Source organism: Genypterus blacodes, unplaced genomic scaffold, assembly GCF_046128005.1.
Source record: "Genypterus blacodes isolate CSIRO-AG114 ecotype Tasmania unplaced genomic scaffold, CSIRO-AGI_Gbla_v1 ptg000287l_1, whole genome shotgun sequence".
Lineage (NCBI taxonomy): Eukaryota > Metazoa > Chordata > Actinopteri > Ophidiiformes > Ophidiidae > Genypterus > Genypterus blacodes.
This window is the reverse complement of record NW_027467078.1, coordinates 7,501-31,264: the sequence shown is the minus strand read 5'-3', so window position 1 is coordinate 31,264 and position 23,764 is coordinate 7,501. Positions and strand designations below refer to the sequence as shown.

The window sequence follows — 23,764 nt, the reverse complement described above, 5'->3', positions numbered from 1 at the left end:
TCTTTATTCAGAGAGGACAGAGATTGGAAAATCCATTCTAACTCAAACGGACAGGAGTCGTTTACCTTCTGCCTTCTGCTGCCAGGAGGCTTTAGATCTCTCATATTCTTTGGATAATAACAGAGTTAGTTTTGGTCCTTGAGAAAAGTTTGGAGCTTTTTCTTTTCTAGTTGAAATGCAGTCTTGATCTTTAAATTGAGGATGCTAAGTGCTGACTTGTATCCCTCTCTTTAGTTGTTAGTGTTGAGCTCAGAGGAACACACGATCCGTCCATTTCCTCTCTGATGAGCAAAGCACACCAGGACAGAGGCACTTAGCATGCAGAGCTGCTGTGAGTGCAGAGCTGCTGGGACACTGGAGCCTCAGATTCACCAAAACAAACACATAAACATACATCTGCATCCGTACTTCATGCTAGTCAACGTCTGCACACACACGACAGACAAACACACTGAATCAGCACAGTATTTAACCCTTTGACGTCATTCAGAGCCACAGGTTGATTGGACTGGTGTGTGTGTGTGTGTGTGTGTGTGTGTGAGGTGGTGTGAACTCTGCTGCTCGTCTCATTCTAACACATAAACACATAAACACACTGAGGAGCGTTGCATGAAGCTTTGTAATCAGTGTTACAGACACACAGATAACACTTTGAGATGAAAACCTTGGATTCATATGAGAACACAAACACACAGGGTTCACTTCTCTTTTCCTGATAATTGCTGCTGTGGTTGATTGTTCCAGCGTCTTCCCTGCTGGATTCACAACCAATTAAGAGACAATGCAGCAAACACACACACAGATTCAATCAGCTGGCTTTTAGTGTGGAGACCAAGGCCTGGCAGCAGAGCGGAGAGGAAGAGGATGAAGAGGCAGCAAGGGTCTCTCCTTTCAACCACACGCACACACACACACACACACACACACACACACACACACGCCACAAACGTTCATGAGCACATGGGCAAACAAACTGTGGTATACTGAAGAGGGCTGAACAGTTTGTTGAGACAAATCTCATCTGTCCTGTGGCAGAGGAAGAGGAAGAGGAAGAGGAAGAGGAAGAGGAAGAGGAAGAGGAAGAGGAAGAGGAAGAGGAAGAGGAAGAGGAAGAGGAAGAGGAAGAGGAATCTGTACATAACACAGTTTGTCTTCACTTGGTAACAAAGTTGCAAATACACAGCAAATCATCTGTGTTTAGTCTGAAGAGCTGCTGATTGATGGCTGGACACGTTGTGTTCAGGTACAACACTCAGAACAGGAAGCAGAAGAAGCAAACACAGAGCAACATGAGCATCACACTGGCAGAGAGAGAGAGAGAGAGAGAGAGAGAGAGAGAGAGAGAGAGAGAGAGAGAGAGAGAGAGAGAGAGAGAGAGAGAGAGACAGACAGACAGACAGACAGACAGACAGACAGACAGACAGAGACAGAGAGACAGACAGACAGACAGACAGACAGACAGACAGACAGACAGACAGAGAGAGAGAGAGAGAGAAACTCTACCCTGGAACAAGCATCTCAGGAAATGCCTCCCATTTGAGGAAACAATGAGTTCATAGTAAAGCTAGAGAGGACCTCACTTTCTCCACGGCCCCCAAAGACCCCAGCAGCAGCAGCAGCAGCAGCAGCATGTGAGTGATTGATTAGATGTGCAGCTCTGATCCAGATGCAGGTGAGTTAGATGTTGGTGTGAGCTGGAGACTGAACGATACTGGGAATGCCAACATGTATACGTGACAAAGTGTCCACAGTCCCGCTCTGAGTGACAGGTGTCCTACATGCAGTCTGGATCTGTGAGGACACGTCGGCCCCCCGTGTGTCAAACAGAGGAGTGTTCAAACAGGATGACTGTGCTCTGGCTGGACAGACTGGAGAGCCTGGAGGGCCGGAACGCTCCGATCCTGGAGTACACATCTGCATCCGAACAGGCGCCCCAGGACAGGTGAGGGCTGGGCGGCGTAGTGTGGATGAGAGGGAGCACCAGGAGAGGGGGCGTGGCAGGGACAGAGGGAGGAGGGGGAGGGCGGGGGGGAGGAGGAAGGAGTGCAGGGGGAGGGTGGAGCAGCAGTGGAGGTGGCAGGGAGACCGGCGGCGGCGGCGGCAGCAGGGGTGTGATGGTGGCGGTGGGTGTCACCGCGGTCACCGTTTGGATCGGCAGTGTCACTTCAGTGACAGTTCCATTCTTGACGGACAGCTCCTGAGGCAGGCGGGCCACATCTTTGAGCCTGTAGGTGGCGCTGTGGTAGAAGCTGTTGTACTCCAGGGCGTGTCTCGCTCGAGCCAGCCTCAATCTGAACCACACACAACCAGAACACACACACGTCAGCAGGAGAGGACACCACAAATCACCATGGCAACAGGACGGGTTACACGTGTACATGATGCAGTACCTGTGTCTGAGCCGTAGGAGGCGGTACAGCAGGAACAGGATCAGAGCCCCAGCTAGGGTCACCAGAATCAGAGCCACCCTCACATCCAGGTTCCAGCACGACTTCATCCCCGGTGAGCTGCAGGTCCCGGCGGGGCTGGGGGGCGGCGGAGGCTGGGGGGGCTCCTCCATCCCGCGTTTAGGGTTAATGATGCCCCGGGCCAGGAGAGGCGGGATGCTGTCCAGCAGGATGGGGGGACCGCTCCTGAATGCCACAGCAGGCTCGGGCTGGGCTGGGATCTGGAAAGAAGAGCTGCTGGTGACCTGAGGACCGACCTGCATCTCTGCACGGGTAGATCCGCTTTGTACCGCACAGATCTGGACCTTCGTTAGTGCTCCATGGACCGGTACCAAGGGGCCTCAGGTGGCTTTAAATGTCTGATGATCTGTAACACAAAACTGCCTGAATTATTCCAGGAGCAAACTGAGGGTGTCTACACCTTTTTCTCTGTTCTATTCCCATGTATGTTCTCCTGCAGCTTCAGCTAGAGCTCCAGTCTAACAAACCCTAGCACAGAAAGAACCACAAGAGCCAGAGCCCATCTCCTAGCAACCGGCTGACTTCCCAAGACTTCCAGGGCGGATTTCCAGGAAGTCTAAGTAGTTCAAAAGTTGGGCAGCAGCAGAATCTTTACTCTGAATTGTTTTTCAGAGACAATCTTCTTGAGAATTACATTACATAACATTACGATCATTTGGCAGACGCTTTTATCCAAAGCGACTTACATTGCAATACACGACCACCCTTCGCAGAGGGGGGAGCAATTGAGGGTTCGGTGCCTTGCTCAGGGGCACCTCGGCAGGGACTCGAACCAGCGACCCTCCGGTTCCCAAGCGGAAGCTCTACCCACTGAGCCACTGCCTCCCAGAATGCAAAGGTAGATTACTTGAGTCAAAAAAAAAAAGACCTCCAGCCCCGCCCCCCTGTGCTCCGAGGCTCAGAGGAGCTGAGCGGTTTAAACATGTGATCTAATCTGCACTGGACTGGACTCTTAGCATGAGGAAGTCCATCAGAACGACTCCACAGTGCAGGAACACCAACACATTCAGCGACACACCTCCAGGTTCTCCATGATGGTAGAAACCCTGGAAGATGTCACCACATCTCTAAACAAATGGGTTAAAACATGAGGGAATGTGACGATGACAGAAGGAAGGAACAGATCTGTAGCCACGACGACATGAATCAGAAACCACTCTGACGCTGTAAAGAGACACATCTGATTCTATTTGTTGGGAAATCAAAAATAAAGTTTTGTAACTTACTTCATCCCAGTTTGGTGTGAAGACAGAACTCTGCTCATCACAGAGCGATCGCCGCTCTGCTGCTCTCCAGGACAAACTGGAGAATCCCAGCACTCCAATGGGAGGAAGTCGGTGCAAACAGCAGGAAACTGAGCACTTCCCTGTTGTGCACAATACTTTGGTCTGATTGGAGGGCGCCTCTGGTCCCCATGGTTACAGGAAGCTGGTCAGGGAGGACTTAGGGAGCGATTGTCTTTGCTGTCTTTAAGGAGTTCTCTTTTGTAAAGACTGCAGAGTTGAGACAGGGACTGAATGAGACAGACACACAGACACAGACACAAACACACACACACAGATACACACACACACACACACACACACACACACACACACACACACACACACACCCTAACCCTAACCCTAACCCTAACCCAACTGAAGCTTTAATGTGAGTGAGTGAATGTGTGGGGGCTTGTTAGCGCTAATGCTAACGTGCTATGGGGCCACTGCAGCCTCAGGCCTTCAGGTCCAGACCCGCATCACTGCAGCCTAACTGGGGGTCGGTTCCCTCAGGTTGATGGTCCAAGTTGTGCTGACTGGCGGGACGTTAGGACCAAAGAGGTGAACGTAGGGCTGGACTGGGACCAGAGCTCACAGAGCCTCATCATCACATCACACCAGCTGCTACACAGGAGCAGAGCCTCAGAGCTGTGAGGGCGTGGCAGGCTGCGTCACTCTGACAAACAGAGGAACCAGAGCAGAGAGCAGCCGTGCGTCCGCAGCCTGACCTCCGGCTCAGAGATCAGCTTCATCTGGAGAAAACGTCTCTGACCGCACAAGCGGAACAAAAGCAGCTCCAGACTCAGAGACTTTCCCGTCCGAGCGTCTCAGAGTGGAGCCACGTGCCAAGAGGAGGCGAGGCGGCCCGAGCGCTTAACAGATGCAGGGCGGCGGCAGTGAAAGGCTGCTCGCTATCTGATGGAGCCGGCATTGAGAGGACGCAGACTGAACGACACGAGCCGACTGAGACGCACGGCCCGCCCTCATTTATCTGTCTAATAAGTTCTGAGGCTGAGCCAAGACGAGGAGGAGAAACTCTCACCTCTCAGTCAATATCCCTGCTTCCTCACACGCCACACTCTTATTGGAAAGTAATATTAAAAGATCTGTTATCAGACGCACCACTGTGTGTGTGTGTGTGTGTGTGTGTGTGTGTGTGTGTGTGTGTGTGTGGGGAGACTCACAGGCTGCTCTGCTGCGAGAATCACAACAGAAATAAGAGGAATAAGTGTCTGAATTGTGAGTTTTCAATTAGTTTATTATTACCTGAGAGTGTGTGTGTGTGTGTGTGTGTGTGCGTTTATGTGTGTGTGTGTGTGTGTGTGTGTGAGAGTGTGTGTCAGCAGGACGTAGAGGTGGGCTGTGGTCCGTGTAGAGGCCATATTGGGCTCTCAGCCTATAGTTACCATGGTGACTCTAGTTCCTTCACTCAGCTGTTTGTCTGGATGCTGTCAGTAGAACATGATGTCATCAGGATCCTGCCCAGGCTCGTTGCTCTGTTAGAGAGGGAACATGATGAAGAGCAGCTCCATGTTTACTGCTCATCTTCCTCTCCATCACATCTTCATCCACACATGGCTTCTGTTTGTGCATTGTAATGTAAAGCTAAATCACTCTGGACTACAGACGGCGGCTGAAGACGCTCCGGTCTTCCGGTTAATGATGCCCAGGATGTAAATGTATTCCTGAGTCCTTAAGGTGAAGAGGCGAAGCTCTGAGCGGCGAGGCAGCGAGCGGGCGGCTGAAGGAGGCAGCTGATTGGCCTTCTGTCTCCTCACTGCGACTGAAGGCTATTGGCAGCCATTTAAGTACTCTTCCACCGGCCGTCCACCAAACACACACACACACACACACATCACCACGGGTGTGTGTGTGTGTATAGATAGTTTAGCTCGTGTATCTCTGAGACAGGAAGCTGCACGATGAAAAGGTTCAGATGCTGGAAGAAGACATTTGGCTGTCTGTCTTCCTCGTCTCCCTGCTCTCCACGTGTGTGTGTGTGTGTGTGTGTGTGTCTCCGTGTCCTGGAGCTTCCAGCTGTCAGATCTGTTTTCCACGGCAGACAGCACAGGGTCGCAGATTCTGACCCGGATCCCAGGCTGCCCCACAGGTCCAGACACACACACAGAGAGAGAGAGAGAGAGAGAGAGAGAGAGAGAGAGAGAGAGAGAGAGAGAGAGAGAGAGAGAGAGAGAGAGAGAGAGAGAGAGAGAGAGAGAGCAGCCCATCATTATGAAGGTTATTGACTCGACTATGATCAAAAGAAGGAAGGAAAAGAAAGGACAGAAGGGCAAATGAAGGAAACAAGTGACGGAGTGAAGAGAGAGGGAGAAGAAGGGATGAAGAGAGAGGGAAGAAGACGAGACAAAAAGTGAGAGAAGAGGAAAAGAAGACGAAGAAGAAATAAAGAGGAAGAAACGATGAGAAGGAAGAGGGGTCAGATCATAAAGGGACGAGGATTTGATGACTTGACGTCATTGCAGTGGTGAGGAGTGTATGAACCAACACACACACACACACACACACACACACACACACTCATAAGGAGAAAACGGGCCTTGAGGACACTCGACGATGATCATCGGATGTTTGGACAGAAATTGGAAAACCAGAGAAGAATTTAATCTTCTGCTCATAAAACACACACACACACACACACATACACACACACACACACACACACACACTCAGAGTACCTGGTCAGCAGCAGAATGCTGTACTCTACAATTTTCGCCTCATAATGACTGCACGTCCCGGCGGTCACAGTATGGAGCTGTACATTTAACACCTCACACACACACACACACACACACACACACACACACACACACACACACACACACACAGGTCCATAAGCTACCACACCACAGGACCACCAAGGAGCCACGGCCCAGTTTGTCCCCACAGCCGCTGGTATTTTTAGCCTCTTCTTCACGGCCGGTGCTCTCCAGAGGTCCAGGAAGTGAGAGGCGCTTGCGAGAAAGAACAACACTGATTGGTCGACAGAAACTGCCCCCCCCCCCGCCCCCCCCGTAACAGAACAACGCCAAAACTTAAGTTTCAAGAAATGAGAGTAAGAAGGTGACACATGAGGGAGAACTTCAGTCTGATCGCCTTCTGATCCTCACAAACACACACGACATGATGGAACTGAAACTTACATGTGCAGAGATCCTGCAACATAAACAACACAAAACCAAGGCCCACATACTTACAGGGGAGTTAGGGATACCTGCTAGCTCAGGGAGCGTCAGAGCTCAGGGAGAGTCAGAGCTCAGGGAGAGTCAGAGCTCAGGGAGCGTCAGAGCTCAGGGAGAGTCAGAGTCAGTGAGCACGAGGAGAGTCTAACCCTGAGCTCAGGTCTGGCGTGTATTACAGGAGCAGATTCAGCTGTGTGGATGCTGGTGTCAGATCTGGTTTGTCTTGAGTGCAGGGACGCTCTGTGGGTTCAAAGCCTCTCATTAGCGTCTAACTGAAGGCTTAACAACTCACACACACACTCATCACACAACAGCTCAATCAGTTTCATCAGTTTGAGGCTGATCTCCATATTCATGCTGGAGGTCAGAGTCTGGATTTGTCCTTGATCTGATTCCTTCCTGTTTGCTTTGGTCTGAACTCTTCATCTCTGTCTGCTTTAACTTCCACTTAACTTTCTGACAAACACAGAAGCTCTTATTTACAAACCTCATATATGAAACACACTTAGAGAGATTACAGACGCCAAACAGGAAGTAAAGCAAACATCCAGTCCTCTTTCACGGCTTCTGATGTGTTTGATAATAAGGGGCGGGCCTTTGTGTCGCTGAGGACACTGGAGGCTCCGCCCACCTGCAGGCCGCTCATGTCCCAGAGCCACGTGAAGCAAAACCTGCAGGGAGGTCAGATGAGATGTGAGCCATCCTCAGAGAGTCTGAAGGGTGTCAGTGAAGTGACGAAGGAGACGATTGTTCATCAGACACCTCACGTTCACGTTCACGGTCACGTTCACGTTCACGTTCTCGTTCTCCCAGATGGTTTTTGTGACACAAGTACAGAAATAATGCAGAAATGCAGTCAGGGATGATGATGATGATGATGATGTTGAACTACTAAACGGCATGGTGACCACCGGCGTCCCAAACTATAAGACACACTTAAACTGATATGAGGTGTTAAAGGGGAAACAGAGGAGTTGCTGCTTCTCGTCTGGCTGCATGTTTTCATTACTTTGGCCTTTTTAAATCTTTCATTTTGCACCTTCTCCTGCGTGGAGCGGACGTGTAAATGTTCTGAGATAATCGTTCTGACAAAGACGAAAAGTCATATGCTTTTAGTCGCCATGGTTACACAGAATTGCAGGATTATGCCACTAGAACGTGTGGAAACAGACATTTAGTCAAATGTGGGTCATGTTGGAGGTTGATAATGATCAGAATGGACAAACAGGAGCTGACAGTGGGAACATGGGAGAGACGAGGGACGAGACGAGACCAGACAAGAGACAAGACGAGAGACGAGAGATGAGAAACGAGGGTAAGTGCTTCCATTTAAGACCATTCAGTCCCCAGAGAGGCAAACACAAGCTGGAGAGAGTGCACACGTGTTAAAGATGAAACCATACGAGTGACCTGCAGGCCAGAAGAGACACGGGAGGAGGAAGAACAATCAGAGTCAAGAGTCTTCATCCAGTTTGTTCATTTCAACCTGAAGATCACAAGAAACTGCAGGAGTCACAGACGGAGGCCACACCCTAGATAGTCTGTCTGTCTGTCTGTCTGTCTCTCTCTCTCTTTCAGGGTTCTGCTCTCGTCCTTCAGTCACTTCATGATGTCCATTAATGAGTAGAAGCGTCTTCATCATCACAGTGATGTGACGGCGGTTGCCACGGGAGCACAGATCAGCTCTGGTGATCTCTGAGTCACTCTGAGATTAATATGGTCAATTAGAGAAACAAGCTCAGACTGGGATCAATGACCGATGTGCAAAAAGGCAGATTTGTCCTCAGGTCAGTGTGGAGGAACGAGGCCATGACTCCAGAAAGCTTCAGTCAGTGAGTGACAGAGACCAGCTGCTCTCCGCTGAGGACAGAGCTCCTGTTTCATTTAGCAAAGACAAAATCACTACAGTAGCTTTCCCACCTACTCATGATTTAAAGTAGTTAAGCTGCAGCCAAGCTCCTCTCTTCATAAAGTAGTTAGTTACTTTTCTTTCAGAGTAACAGGCAAGTATGCAGACATCCACCAACTTATTACTGCGCTCAGACTTCTTAGCATGCAGGTCCTCGTCTGTCCTTCTCTCCCTCAGAGCAGAACATGAAGCAGTAACTCCACACACACACACACACACACACACACACACACACACACACACACACACACACACACACACACACACACACACACACACACACGTGCACGCACACACACACACGCACTTCTCTTCAGACTGACGGGGGTGAAAACACAATATCATTATCTGGGCACATGCGTGTAACATGAGTGTTAACAACTTCTTGGAGAAGAACCAAAAGAACATCTCCACTGGTGTGTGTCTGTCTCCCTGTCAGCCCTTCAGCTCAGGCTTGACTGAGGGTTCAAACGCTGCCGTCTGCCCGTCACGCTCTCTGCCATCCCTCGGGTTTCCCTTGTTGCACTCTGCTTCGCCCTCTGAGCCTCCAGATTCACACCGACTGCTAATTACGCTGTCATCACCAATGTCAGCTACTGTCAGCATCACAGACGATACGTCAGGACACAAAGACAAACAGAGGTGAGATCCTCCGTCCATCCACCTGTTTGATACGTTAGCTAAACTAGTTACTATATAACTGAAGACTAACTATTAGAAATAATGCATTTGTTTGCTCATTGAAGTTGTTATTGAGTCTCACTGTAGGGGCGTGGCCAAGTCCACCCGGTCTGGACCGGCACAGAACCACAGCAGGCCGGCCCATGGAGCACATGGACACGCCTCCACTGTGAGATCTGACTGATCCAGCTTACAGCCTCAATCATCTCCTTATCGCCGTGGCAACGCTGTCAAACTTTACAGTTCAACAGTCAAGTCAAAGATGGTGATCAGAATTTTATAATATTGTTTAAATATGTCTAATACACACATCTTGTCCATAACAAACATAAAGGTTAGAACATCATCCTTTGTATAATAACGACTAATACAAAGATCCTGCAAACAACATCCTGTGAGCAAATGACTAATAAGCTAATAGCTAATAAGACATCTTTGGTCATTGTTCTCTAACTGGTGGAGAGAAACCGTGGACTTTCCTCTCTGATTGTGGCTCACATGGCGACAGTGAAGCAGGTGAAGAGCACTACATTTCACATTCACACTGAGGTGTTTATGTACGGCGGCTAGCGGGGGGACATCACCTCAGACGTGGGAGACGGGCTCATCTGAGCTATCAGACAGCATCTCGCCCCCGCCGCAGTGATAGCTGCAATCAGCAGGAGGAGGAAGAAGAGCGGTGGAGAGGCGGCTCGTCAGCGCTGATCAGGCCTTTTGTATCACCTCTGATTGAGTTGGAATACTTAGAAGATGCAGGGTGATGATAGTCATCTGTGCTGCTGCGGCCGCCGTGTGCCGTCTGAGTGTCCCTGCCATTTCCTACGTGTGTGTTTGTGTGTGTGTGTGTGAGAGAGAGAGAGAGCGCGGCGGCCCTAACGATGTGGCGGTGTGTGTGTGTGTGTTGCTGAAGAGGCTGTGCTGGGAAATGTACACAAACATTCCACACGTCGTCCCCGTCAGCGTTCAATCTAATCTCACCTCAATTGAAAGGTGCACAGAAAGAAAAGCACTTTGGAGACGAGACGCCAGCGTTTACGTCTCCCAGGCACCAGGCGGTGGAGCGAGAATGCTGTCTGACGCTCTGGATGCTCTGGCCTCCCAACACGTTAGTCTAATGCTGCTAAACTGTCTCTGTCTCTGTCTCTGTCTCTGTCTCCGCCCCTCGTGTCCCCACATGTGAGCCGGTCTCTGCAGGGTCACAGTCTGGGCCCAGCTGCGGCTCAGGAGGCTTCAGCCTGCAGCCTCCAGAGCCAAAGTCACACAGAGACAAACAGAGGACGACTCCTTCGTTTGTCCCCAGAGACAAAACAAAGGCATCCACATGACAGAAGATGTAAAAATGATTTAAGGTTGATTACAATAATGACTCCAGAACATCAACTCATCAAACTCAACTCACACAGAGACGTCACATTAACAGACAAGTCAGAGTGGGGACAGAAAGACAGACAGACAGACAGACAGACAGACAGACAGACAGACAGACAGACAGGATCCTCCCTGGCAGAGGCAAGTTTGACCAACCATATTGCGATGTAGCTGTTTCATTGCTGAGACCAAGGTTATAGTGACACACACACAAACACACGCACGCACGCACACACACACACACACACACACACACACACACACACACACAGCTCAAGTGAATGAGTGTATTGTGTCTAATGATCAGAACAAATCAAACCCTCCAGGTTCTCCTGGAGAACACGGAGCTTTTTACTTTCTAATGTTGAGAGGAAACAGGAACAGGAAACGCGTTGGTGGCTTCAAAAGTAGGTTTGTTACCGCGAGGCGAGTCCACTAACTGAAAGACGAGAGCTTTGATCTTGGACACAGTCTGTGTCTTTCATGTTTTCGCAGAGCTTGGGTGTGTGTGTGTGTGTGTGTGTTCTTCTGTACACACACACTTACTTAAAGCGATGCAGTAGCTTCTATCGCAGCCTCATCTCATCTCAACAAAGGAGCTTTTTAGTGTCACAGTGATCCACAGAAATGCAACCTGAGCCTCCAGCAGCAGGGCTCATACCTCTGCCAAGGCTGAGCCAGCTGACACGTGTCTGGTTAGACCGAAACATTCATTCAGTTTAGATCAAACACATTACACACACTGATGCTTCATTCAGCTGCTGATTGATCATCATCATCATCATCATCATCATCACATGGACCCCAATCTTCAGCCAGACCTCCGAGGCTTCAACCCTACCAATAAAACCTGCGTCTGGGTTCTGTCTGCTGATGAGACCAGAAGGTGTCCAGATGAGGCAGTGTGTCATTTCATCTGCCCGTGTCCAGGCCGCCGCCGCCACCGCCGCTTCCATCAAGGCATTCCTCCCGTCAATATAAATGCAAATCCCAGAATGTGAGCGTCTGGATTGTGACTGAAAGGTCAGCGGCTCGTTAAGTGGAGACGCTGCTGCTGTATCACTGCAGAGAGCAACAACATGAGACACTCAGAGGTCACACAGCTGTGTGAGCGCTCATCCCTTACACTAACACACAGCTGTAACCATGGTGACCTGCTCTTTTTCATCTATGTGACTTCATATGTTTGACTCATTTCATAATCTGGCTCCTTTACTTTCAGCCTTTTTATTAAAATAGATGTTTTTCATTTATTTATCATTTTGTTTCATGACATAAAAACTAAAACTTGTTCCTAACCTTCTGAACATCATATTGTGACGTTTCCTCCCTAAACAGGAAGTCATGTGCACACAGGAAGGGTTTGGCTCTTTTCCATAATGAACACTTCAGCCTGCAGGGGGCAGCAGCAGGGCTTTGTTATTGTTTGTTTTTCTCTTCATAATGACGTTTAAATACCTAGTTTACATCTTCATACTAAAGGCTATGATAACCCTGACACACACACACACACACACACACACACACACACACACACACACACACACACACACACACACACACACACATACACACACACACACACACACCTCTGCCCTGGTGGCTAAACTCCGGCTTCAATCAAGCGCTCCGTTTCCCAGCAGCCTCTCTCTCCACTCGGGGGATAATTACCCCCATTATTACATCGATGGAGTGGCACCTGAGAATCCCTTTAATGTTTCAGTCTCTTTGTGTTTGAGACGACGCCTCCTCTGTTCAATTAGATAAAATAAAAAAAAATAAAAAAAAGTCATAATGACAGCGTGGGCTCCAGATCAACCTCCACAGAAACCACACACACGCACACGCGCACACACACACACACACAAACACACACACACACACACACACACACACACGCGCCACATTCTCATCTTAGGTTCTATTCGCCCAAAGTCCTTCGGAGCATCAACTTCATCAAGTCTCACCATGGCAACCGCAAACATACAATAAAGGCTGAGCTAAACCTAAAGGTCCTAAACGCTCCAAGCCCAAGGAAGAAGGAGCGATGGGAGGAAGGAAGGAAAGTGAAAGAAGAAATTCATCAAATAAAGATAGAAAGAAGACCTGTACCTCTCTCTCTCTCTCTCTCTCTCTCTCTCTCTCTCTTAATGAGCCAATCAGCCTGCAGCAGGGTGAGTTCAGGGTCTCCAGGTCATAACTGACTTAAAGACTCAAACCAGGACCAAGCTGCCTCAGCACACGTTCAAGGACCTCCAGCTCATTAATCTACATGATCTACTAACTTTATTCTATTTCTACTGGATGTGTGTCCATTATGATTTCCTCTCAGTACTCACTGTCTAACACATTCCTTTTAAATGGATATACATATTATTCAGGCTTCACATGTACATGAATACTTGGGTCTTTACGCTGGAGTACAACACTGGAATTCTGAATGTTCCTTGTTTTAGACGGAATTAAGGATGAAAGGAAGAGAGATGGAGAGAATATATGGAGGAGAAAAAGGAGGAAAGTGTCAGTAAAGGAATGAGGAAAGGAAGGAAAAAGGGGAGGAAGGAAGAAAGGAAGGAAAGGGTAAGGAAGGAGGAAGGAAGGAAGGAAGGAAGGAAATATGTAAAAGGCATCTTGACCTATCAGAGAGGACAGGAAGCAGACAAAGACTTGTATTTTTGAGACGATGCTTATTTGATGTTGATTCTGATGTCATAGGTCTGTTGTTAGCTGTGTTAGCTGTGTTAGCTGTGTTAGGTGGTGTTAGCTGTGTTAGGTGTGTGAGGTGTGTGAGGTGTGTGAGGTGTGTGAGGTGCGTTACCTCACCTCCCGGTTCATTCAGTGGTTTCTTCAGGGTTTGTAAGTCTGTACTTCACAACACATGGAGTTCATTTGTGCCATAGTTGTATATAAACCTACATTATTGATGTGATTCTGCCACTTGCTGGACAAAGTGAAAACTGCAGTGAGTATTTGTATACTTGCAGCCTTCACATGAACACGAGGACATGTGAGGGTTGGGTGATCACGCGTGTAGAATCACAATAATCAACAATCACAATAATACAACAATACCTTCTTTTTCTGGATATTCTCCTGAGAGGACTGAGATTCATGAACATTGAAAGTAGGAATGTTGATGTTTATAAAGAAGCCCATGAGCTGAATATCCATCAATCAACTAATCAGGTCCTTCATCACAGTTATTTGTTCCTCTCCCACTCTTCTGGTCCATGTGTGGGCCTGTGCCACCCTTTGAGCCACAGAATGAGCCTCCCTGTTTAATAACATCAGTTTATATTTACATCATTTTCCTGGTATTATTTAGTGTGGAGTTGAACTCACAGGTCTCAGTCTGAATGGAGGTGCTGCCCTCTGCTGGTATGATGTCATCAGTACAGGACCAGACTGAACACTGCACATAAAGCCACACACACACACACACACACACACGAGTACAACATCCAGCTTTTAAACTGAATAGATCAGTCCAAAAACTGCAACAAATGCCAGACCACAAACCCCCACAGACCAAAGTTCTGACCATCAGATCCAGATACTCCTGATCCAGATCCAGAGGGAGAGGGTTTTAGTTTGAAGGCTGCTGTCCTGTCCTTAGTCTCTGCTGCCATCTAGTGGCAGCCTGGTCTGAGTGGTTGTCTATGGACTAAACACAGTCATTAAGAAGCTTCAAACACACACACACACACACACACACACACACACAACTTCTACCTGCTCATGCTTATGTGGCTTCACTTCCTGCCTTCCTCCTTCAGTTATAAATGACACAACGTTGTTTATCTGAAGTGTGCAGGTGTAAAAAACAAGAACAGTTAAACATGGAACCGGTTGATAACATTTGGCGGCGCCCTGGTTTGAATAGTGACTCACTCACGTCCCCGCCCCGGTTTAGCCCCGCCCCCTGGCTCATATAATCAGTCACCTCCCGCTGTGAGCAGCCACACTACAGCAGAGCACAGAGAGCAAACAGCTGCCGCACTGGAACAGGAAACAACATGGGAGGCAGCACGCAGACTCTGCTCACATGTAAGTAACACACACACGCTCACATGTAAGAAACACACACACGCTCACCTGCTGCTCGCCATTCAACTCCCATTCCTCACATTCACATACGGCTACACTGAAAAAATAGCAAAGTAAAGTAAATGGTAAAGTTAAGATGATTTAACCACCTACAGTTTACATGTTGGCCGTGGTTGAACTGTTTGTGGCTGCTGTTTCAGTTTCAGTCTGAAAAGTTCACTGCTTCATTTGAGAAACCCCAAACGTGGTGGGATTGCTTCTTTACTGGAATACAGTAGAAGAAACATGCACACACACACACACACACACACACACACACACACACATTGTTCACAGTATGGACAGGAATGATTTGATTATTAACAAATACTGTGCAGTGTAGTTTGAAGACATGAACTTGTTCAATATGTTTGAGTTAGGGTTAGGACTTGTCTGTGACTTTAGACTCCACTTGGACATTTATTGGACTCTAATCATAACAGACCTGACCGTGTCTCACTTGGCTAGAAGTCGTTGCTTTGAAACTCGTCTCTGACCCGAGGCAGAACTAGTCTTGAAATGTGAGGGATCAGACTTCTGGTTTTAGACCTGAGTTTATTGTAAATAACTTTGTAAGAGTAATAAAGTAGTAAAGACTTAGACTTGATTTGAGTTTGATTGGATAACTGGACAGCTGACTTGAGACTTGATTTGGACCTCTCTCCGGGGTCTTCAGACTTGCTTCAGACTGGTCTTAGACTTGGTTCAGACTGGTCTTAGACTTGTCTCAAAGGACTCGGGGTGATGATTTGAGGCTTGTTTGAGCTTTAACTTGAGCTTGTCTCAAATAAGGTAAGAGAGCAACGTGAGGACCTTCCAGCTGACTTGGACTTGGACTGAAGCCTTCTCACATTGACTTCAGCTAAATGTTATTGTAATTGGATTGGACTTGACTTGTGGGCAGTAAGTAAGGTTTACTTGAATTGCAGGCCTGCTGCTCTGCTGTGCTTCAGCAGCACAACCGTCTCTATCTGCACCGCCAGCATCAACAGAGATAGCTCCACCCCCTACAGCTGCCACGCCTCCAAACACCACCGATGACCTCACCACTGGGAGCATCCAAACAACGGGGCCGAACCAAACCACCCCGTCTGTCCTCAACACCACCGATACAAATCCAACCAACTCCCCCAATAATACGGATTCTACAACAACCAACACAACCATTGCAACAGAGTCTCCGTTTAACACCACCACAACCCTGGCACCCACAACTAACACCACAACCCTGGCACCCACAACTAACACCACAACCCTGGTACCCTCAACTAACACCACAACCCTGGCACCGTCAACTAACACCACAACCCTGGTACCCTCAACTAACACCACAACCCTGGCACCCACAACTAACACCACCACAACCCTGAAACCCACAACTACCACCACCCTCAACCCCAGCACAACCCTGGCACCCACAGCTAGCACCACCACCACCACCAACCCCACAACCACCAGCACTGCAACCACCACCACCACCACCAGGGGCAGCACCACAGAGATACAGGAGGCACACAAGTCTGAACCTCTGAGCGCAGGTTTGTAGAGATCTTGTTTTGCTTTACTCATCCTCACATGGTCTGATCCACAGCAGCGCCCCCTACAGGCGTCTCCATCATACTGGACCCTGAGGCGTTCAGTTCCTCTGTACCGCAGAATCACAAGCAGTGAGGGAACCACCAACCATTGGCTCAACACTGTGAGATGATTGGTCCTTGTAGTGGGGCTGTTTTATGGAGTTACACGCATAATAATATCTGATATGCAAGTTACTCATTAACATTTCTATAAAAGCACAACCAGAGGGTGTTTCCATCCATCTGCTCGTGAGCTCTGACTCATTAATGAGACGGTGATGCTTGATAAAAACAGAGGTCAAAGGTCAAACACTGATGAATATAGAGGTCATTTTAAGGCTTAAGTCTGACTGCCTCTCTCTCTCTCTCTAGCGAGCGTTGTGGCCATTGTGCTCTTCTTCCTCACTTTGGTCATCTTCACTCTAGGGGGCGTGTACTACTTCAAGTTCAGGTGAGTGTGGCGCTCCGGTCACCTCCACACACACACACACTGATAATCCAACTCATCGCTGATTACAGTTTAAGAGAACAGGTTGTAAAACGTTGTAAAGTAGGTCAGGGCCCATATAAGGGCGTGGGCGGAGCTTTAAGTGCGGTAAGTATCAGTTTCCTGTTCCTCTCAGTTCCAGCAGCATCCTCTGCTTTATGGTTCACAGCTGATTAGAATAAGAAGTCAATGACCTGTAAAGTTTGTGTTCCCATTGTGAGGACAGAGGAACGGAGATCCATCTGTCCGTCTGTCTGTCCATCTGTCTGTCTGCTCCTCACACTGGAGATGTTTGTAAACACAAACACAGGAAGGATTTATTTATCTTTACGTTCATATCATCTCAGCCTTCACTATCCGTCCTTCATGACTCAATAATAAACACTTTGTTTCCCTCCTAGGCGTTCATCCTACGGCCGCCTGCGGGACGACTACGGCACAAACTTCAACAACCCCATGTATGACCCTTAACCTCTGACCTGCTTGACCTCTGACCTCCTCCCCCCACACCTGTGAGCAAGCAGAAAGTGAGAGTGAGTGAGTGAGTGAGTGAGTGAGTGAGTGAGTGAGTGAGTGAGTGTGTGTGTGTGTGTGTGACCCAGCAACCTAAATGTTTTCATGTTCAAACTTCTGATTCTTTTCTCAGGTAGAATTTTAAAAAGCCTGAAATCGTATTGAAGGTATTTTAGGCTGATAAACTTCTCAGCTCTTCTTTAATGTTTGTTTGGTGACGTTTAAATATTGAATGCAGTTTTGTTTACAGTGGAGCTCTGAAGCATGTGACAGTTTAGATGCTTTGAACATATTTGTGGTGTGTATATGATGTTTCATTGGTTTGTGCAACGAGTCATAAAACAATAAAGTGAGTCACTGACTGGAGAGCAGGGTGAGTCTTGACCACACACACACCCACGCACGCACACACACGCACACACACACACACACACACACACACGCACACGCACAGAGTCTTGTGCAACATGGAGGCGGCATGTAAACTGTAATTACGGATTCAAAACCTGGCGGCACAAATAAAAGCAGCAGATGTGAGGATTGTTCACCAGGCTGGATGTTTAATAACACACCCGTCAACTCAGGCCTTTCTCCAGCTTTCTCCATGAAATCCTCCTTTCCTGCCTCTGTTCTCTCCCCTCCACCCACACACACACACACACTCTAACACACACTTAGTCACATTCTGCCTCTGAACACCCTACGAGCCTGAAGCCTGAAGCCTGTTTAGCTTCATCCATCTTTGCTCTGTGGCCTTCAGGCTCACTTTGTGTCTGTAGGTGGCGCTGCATCAACACATTATGGAGGCGGAGCAGGAAACGTTTTACACCCTGCTCATTCTGCTGCCCTGAAATAACCGTGACAACCGTGTCACACGGTCATTAGAGTCAAAGCTCATGGTTTACTCCTGACGTCATCTTCATCCTGTTACATCTGTAACTGTGTAATATTCCATGATTACGGCTTTGGGCTTTAATGCTGGTCAGGCTCAGTAATGATGCGGGGTGGGGGGGGCAGGTCCTCATGCTGCACTGCTATTATCAACCTCTAAATACCAACACCAAGCACACACACACACACACACACACACACACAGGGGTGGGGTTAGGGTTAATAACAGATAGAAGTGAAACTCAGGCATTCTCAGTTTCATTTATGGGTAAAAAGAAACTGTGTGTGTGTGTGGGGTGGGGGGGGGGGGGGGGGCGGGGTGCACTTGTCAAGGTGAAAAGGAAGATAAAACAGAAAGGAAGTCTGGGTGTGCAGCAGCAGCACCACAGAGTCTGTCTGTCTGTCTGTCTGTCTCTCTCTCTCTCCCTCAGCTGCTCTTCAGTCCTGATGGGTTTCTGTTGCATTCTGTTTGTCCCCAGCAGGGGGCAGCAGTCAGCTGTGGAGCTGCAGACATGAAGCACGATAACACACGACCTGCTGCTTCATCAGCCCACTGAGTGTAAACAGCCTCATGTACTGACCAGAACAGCAGCACAGGTGCATGCTGGGATCGATCTACACACTCGCCTGATCCTAGACTGGACAAAGTGGTGAAATGCATAGATCACGTTCTCACTGGTCCAGATGAGCGTCTACCCCCTGGTCCTCACAGACCCCCTGGTCAGCTGACCTGAGGCCGGCCCCTTCACACGGCTCCACAAGGAGACGCCACAGTGTCATCAGGACACAGATGTCCAAAAAAACAGTCTGCAGTGTTTGGTGCAGCTGTTTGCATCGGTTGCTATGGTTACGCTGTTAGTTCTGGTTCCAGTCTGATCAGTTCAGAGGCTGTCTGCTCGCTCGTGTGCAACACACACACACACACACACACACACACACACACACACACACACACACACACACACACACACACCTGATCCAAGTGTGTGGGTTCATTTTCATCCTGGTGTTACATTCCACAGACTGCTCAACACCATCAGACCCATCAACCCGTCTGTCTGTCTGTGTGTATGTATGTCTCCGTCTGCTGACATCTAAACAAACACCTAAACAGTCCCGAGCTGGACTGATTGATGAGACATTGATTGGAGTTCCCAACGATGTTCGGATTGTTTTCACTCTGAATCCTCCTGAGTAACGACGTGACACATGAACCCACATCCTGCTGCCAACACGCCCACGCCCACCTCACCTCTCTGATCTCCTCCAGTAACTCTGTCCCAGCACGTCACAGGCTCCGCCCACATTCATCAGACCTGTCAGTGGAAACTCTCCGGTCTCTCTGGTCGATGATTCACAGGATCGGACCAAGAAGATGGAAAGTTTGGGGGAAGTAAGATGGTGAAGCCTTTAGGGAAAAACACTAAAAAGAAGAAGAAGAAGAAGAAGAAGATGACTCGCGGGTCATGGTGTTGTCCCTCAGTTTGCTCAGTGCATGGAGGAGCCAACAGTGCAGAGCTGCTGTGCTGCTCCAGGCCGCTGTAAAGGTGGTTGCTTTGGTGTTCTAGGTGGTTGCTAAGGTGGTTGTTGTACCGTTAGGTGCTGTTGCCATGGCAATGATAACTTCCTGATACAAGACTCAGCATAGAGCATCAAACTCCACACTCTGCTGCCTGGGTGACTTGTTTTGCTGCTTTGGGCCGACTCAGCATCCTGAGGCTTCACACTTCCTGTCCCCCCCCCCCCCCGCCCCCTCTTGCCCAACACTCGCCCCATCACGGCCCTGCCCAGCCTGCACACCGCACAGATATAAGCACACACACACACATGGAGGACAGACATTCCACTGGAGCAGGACGTCTGAGGTCACAGGGCGAAGACATCTGCTGCACAAGAGACAACAGAGACAACAGAGACAACAGAGACAAGAGAGACAACAGAGACAAGAGAGACAACAGAGACAAGAGAGACAAGAGAGACAAGAGAGACAACAGAGACAACAGAGACAACAGAGACAAGAGAGACAAGAGAGACAACAGAGATACCAGAGGACAACAGAGGACAACAGAGGTGAGTGTCACTTTGTTTAACCTCTTAGTGTCAGATTATTTTTGCAATTTTACTTTTCATTGAATTGGCTTTGGATCACACAGTAACAATGTAACCATAGCAACCATGAATCAGTCAGACCGTGTGTCCTCATGTCTTCAGTCATTCACAAGAAAGGTTTCATTTTTGAATTTAGAGGGTGAACAGATAAGAGTAAAATATGACATTTAGGTTCATTGTTCTTGATCTTCTTCTTCTTCTTCTTCTTCTTCTTATTGACTTTAAATTAAATTAACAGCTTCAGTTGATAATAAAATAAATGTAAATCAAAGCACTGAGTATTAACTGAGGTTTCTTCTTCTGGCCTCATGTTGCAGTGTGTGTGTGTGTGTGTGTGTGTGTGTGTGGTCTAACCTTCATCTCTGTGGTTTCCCCCCTGGTCAGAGTCGACCCCCCATCAGAGGAGATGAAGCTTCTGACCGCTGCTCTCATGGTCGTCGCCCTCACAGCAGCTTCAGCTAAACCAGTAAGCAGAACACAGAGGGGCTCAGACCGCTCCTCCTCTCACTCCTCGCTCTCCTTGTGTTGTTGTTGTTGTTGTTTCTCTTGTTGTGTTTGGTGGAATGAAGTGCACAGAGATGTTGCAACACATTTCTGTGGCTCTCTGGAGACGTTCAGTCCAAATCCACACACATTTAACATCTCAACATCCTGAGGCTTTAGATTTCACTGTTTTCAAACTTTGACATGAAGAATGAAACATGATGAACAGGATGAAGAGGCTCCTCCTCCTCCTCCTCTGCCGTTCTCCTCCCATCATGTTTCTTTCTGTGCGTTCCTCCCACAGACCGGGCGTTTCCAGCGTCAGGACGCTGACATCAGAGACAAAGACGCCGCGCTCACATGGAGGCAAATGAATGAGTCCTGGTCCTCAGAGTCCTGGGAGTCAAACCCAGACTCCTCAGAGTCCTGGGAGTCAAACTCAGACTCCTCAGAGTCCTGGGAGTCAGACTCAGACTCCTCAGAGTCCCAGGAATCTTCAGAGGAGTCATCTGAGGAGGTTTTCACCGACCAAACCAGGCCCCCGGTCCCTCCCACCACAGCCATGACGACCGTCTCTAGGGGAGACGGAGGTACGCCCACTCCAGATCCAGATATGAGCAGCACCGCCGGGCCCACTGAGTGCTTCACAGAGGAGATCCCCACCATAGTCGTCATCACCAACAACAGAGGAGACAACTGAACAAGTCTACAACCACGGCCCTGTCAAGGCTGGTTACTATGACAACACAGTGGTGACGCGTACTTCTGATATTCAAATTACATTTAGAACTTTAGACTTTATGACTGAGTCATGTTCTCAGAGATTTATGAACATTAGAGCTCCAGTAAGAAAGTAAAGTATAAAGCTGGAACAGGATTTCAAAGTATTTACTCTTATTTACTATATTAATCTATATATCACACTGTCTGTCTGTCTGTCTGTCTGTCTGTCTGTCTGTCTGTCTGTCTGTCTGTCTGTCTGTGTGTGTGTGTGTGTGTGTGTGTGTGTGTGTGTGTGTGTGTGTGTGTGTGTCTGTTGTTTTGGCTGCTCTGGACCACATCTGTCTGTTTGTATGTATTTGTTTGTAAAGTTGTTGTTTTTTCCATAAATGGTTGAACACTTCTTGTGTTTCCTTTGATTCCCTCACTAAAGTGTCTCATGGTCTGATTTCCTCACATCCACATTCATTGATACAGACTGGTCTTTGGTTGATCAGCTGTGCTGGAGTGTAAACACAGGAGACCTCTTCAGTTCAGCGCTGATCACTCACTCAGCCCCATCTAGTGGTGAACACAGTGAACTACAGCCTGAGTGAGCCCGGTCTGAGCTTTCTTCTTGATTCAGAGCAGAAACGGAGTGGAAACTGATGAAGAAGCGAACAAAGTCTTCATCTTTCACTTTGACTGCTCACCCGTAGGCGCCGCTGTGGTCACGTGATCCGCTCACACGCACGCGCTTCAGCAGTGTGAAGCTGCCAGATGAAGCCTGATGATCAATCACTCATGCAAAACAAACACCATGAAGCTTCCTCAGTGTTTCTGAACTTCATCAATTATATATGAATTATCTAGAATTTTGTTTTCCCCTTATCCACATTTATTTAACTGCTTTATTTTCTACATATTGACTTTATTGCGTAGCGCCGTCACGTGTATTGATGCTTATAAGCTTCTTTACTGATTGATTGGATAAATTTCAGAAATCTGCGTGATTTATGGACCTGAGATAAGAAATAAAGTGTTGAGTCATTGAACGCAGCACAGCACCTTCGCTCCTGTGTCTTGCTCCTCCTCCTCTTCAGTTTGTCTGCTCGTCTCTTGGTTTGTGTCTCAGGTGAGTTTGTTTATGCCGCCAGACCGGAAATGAGTCGAACTCTTTCCTGCCTGAGCGAACAGCAGCGCCACCTACCGGCATAACGAGGGAGAACATGGAAGTGCAGTCAGAAGAAGAAGAAGACAAAGAAGCTGAATGAATCAAATTAAAATAAAAAAAGAAGAAGAAGAAGCCACAAAACCTCTGAGTCGTTTTATGAAAAAGAACTTTTATTACTTATTCTATTAATATTTTAGAAATGATACAATATGATACATTACAGTGAACAACACAGGACAAAGTACACGGACGTGTAGCGTGTGTGTGTGTGTGTGTGTGTGTGTGTGTGTGTGTGTGCATGTGTGTGTGTGTGTGTGTGCTGTGTGTGTGTGTGTGTGTGTGTGTGTGCGTGTGTGTGTGTGTGTGCGTGTGTGTGTGTGTGAGCTAAGCCGCTCTTTGTTAGTAAAGCTTGAATTAAATACAAATAAAGACTCTAACATGAGAACAGTGAACTCGTATATTTGCATATCGTCACGGTAACTGATGATTAAATGCTGTGCAGTGCTGCTGTAGACATCAAGGCTGCACGTCTGCTGGCTCTCCTCTCCTGTTTGACCTGAACGCATCACAATCTACACAGGAAGTCAGTTAGTTTGTGTGTTTGTGTGTTTGTATGTGTGTTTGTTTGTGTGTTTGTTTGTGTGCAGTGAGATTATTCCACCAGGATTATTTCTGCATATAGATCTTTATTGAAAGGGGAGAGATGATGTCACTGTAGGTGCAGATTAAAGACTGTTAGTGTTTCTAAATGGAAGCTGTGTGACTTGGCGGAGGCCCTGCTCGTCCCTGTGCGGCCTCTAGGTGGAGCTGTGTGATCATGTGACAATTCATGGAGCTCATTGGGACAGATGCTC

The 23,764-nt window shown here is 48.1% G+C and overlaps 3 protein-coding genes across 5 annotated transcripts; 2 read left to right on the top strand and 1 right to left on the bottom strand.

The window, feature by feature from the left end:
* Positions 1-13: 13 nt before the first annotated feature.
* On the bottom strand, positions 14-20,940 carry LOC142987957 (uncharacterized). Of its 2 annotated transcripts, XM_076136942.1 has the most exons (6): positions 20,909-20,940; positions 19,698-19,868; positions 5,140-5,832; positions 3,695-3,961; positions 2,391-2,814; positions 14-2,291 (listed from the first exon to the last, which is right to left on the bottom strand). In XM_076136942.1, the coding sequence occupies exons 5-6, from the start codon at positions 2,708-2,710 to the stop codon at positions 1,820-1,822; spliced, it is 792 nt and encodes a 263-aa protein (XP_075993057.1). In that variant the 5' UTR covers positions 2,711-2,814; positions 3,695-3,961; positions 5,140-5,832; positions 19,698-19,868; positions 20,909-20,940; the 3' UTR covers positions 14-1,819. The 2 variants fall into 2 exon arrangements, with proteins under 2 accessions (XP_075993057.1, XP_075993056.1); XM_076136941.1 differs by lacking the exons at positions 19,698-19,868; positions 20,909-20,940 and having other exon boundaries at positions 3,695-8,709.
* parm1 (prostate androgen-regulated mucin-like protein 1) lies at positions 14,853-17,895 on the top strand. The gene is made up of 4 exons (XM_076136939.1): positions 14,853-14,938; positions 15,907-16,515; positions 16,927-17,005; positions 17,443-17,895. The coding sequence occupies exons 1-4, from the start codon at positions 14,908-14,910 to the stop codon at positions 17,510-17,512; spliced, it is 789 nt and encodes a 262-aa protein (XP_075993054.1). The 5' UTR covers positions 14,853-14,907; the 3' UTR covers positions 17,513-17,895.
* scpp8 (secretory calcium-binding phosphoprotein 8) lies at positions 20,235-22,176 on the top strand. Of its 2 annotated transcripts, none has more exons than XM_076136944.1 (3): positions 20,235-20,515; positions 20,956-21,020; positions 21,342-22,176. In XM_076136944.1, exons 2-3 carry the CDS (start codon positions 20,961-20,963, stop codon positions 21,735-21,737), a joined length of 456 nt encoding a protein of 151 aa, XP_075993059.1. In that variant the 5' UTR covers positions 20,235-20,515; positions 20,956-20,960; the 3' UTR covers positions 21,738-22,176. The 2 variants fall into 2 exon arrangements, with proteins under 2 accessions (XP_075993059.1, XP_075993058.1); XM_076136943.1 differs by having other exon boundaries at positions 20,939-21,020.
* The last annotated feature ends 1,588 nt before the right edge of the window (positions 22,177-23,764 follow it).

What these genes read in the sequence shown, in the direction of transcription:
- LOC142987957 (XM_076136942.1), bottom strand. Translation starts at nt 2,710, where the DNA reads ATGCAGGTCGGTCCTCAGGTCACCAGCAGCTCTTCTTTCCAGATCCCA. An exon ending in CTCCTACGGCTCAGACACAG is followed by an intron (nt 2,292 to 2,390) that starts GTACTGCATCAT and finishes TGTGTGGTTCAG; the next exon opens with ATTGAGGCTGGCTCGAGCGA.
- parm1 (XM_076136939.1), top strand. Translation starts at nt 14,908, where the DNA reads ATGGGAGGCAGCACGCAGACTCTGCTCACAT. An exon ending in CACGCAGACTCTGCTCACAT is followed by an intron (nt 14,939 to 15,906) that starts GTAAGTAACACA and finishes CTTGAATTGCAG; the next exon opens with GCCTGCTGCTCTGCTGTGCT. An exon ending in GTCTGAACCTCTGAGCGCAG is followed by an intron (nt 16,516 to 16,926) that starts GTTTGTAGAGAT and finishes CTCTCTCTCTAG; the next exon opens with CGAGCGTTGTGGCCATTGTG.
- scpp8 (XM_076136944.1), top strand. Translation starts at nt 20,961, where the DNA reads ATGAAGCTTCTGACCGCTGCTCTCATGGTCGTCGCCCTCACAGCAGCT. An exon ending in CAGCAGCTTCAGCTAAACCA is followed by an intron (nt 21,021 to 21,341) that starts GTAAGCAGAACA and finishes TTCCTCCCACAG; the next exon opens with ACCGGGCGTTTCCAGCGTCA.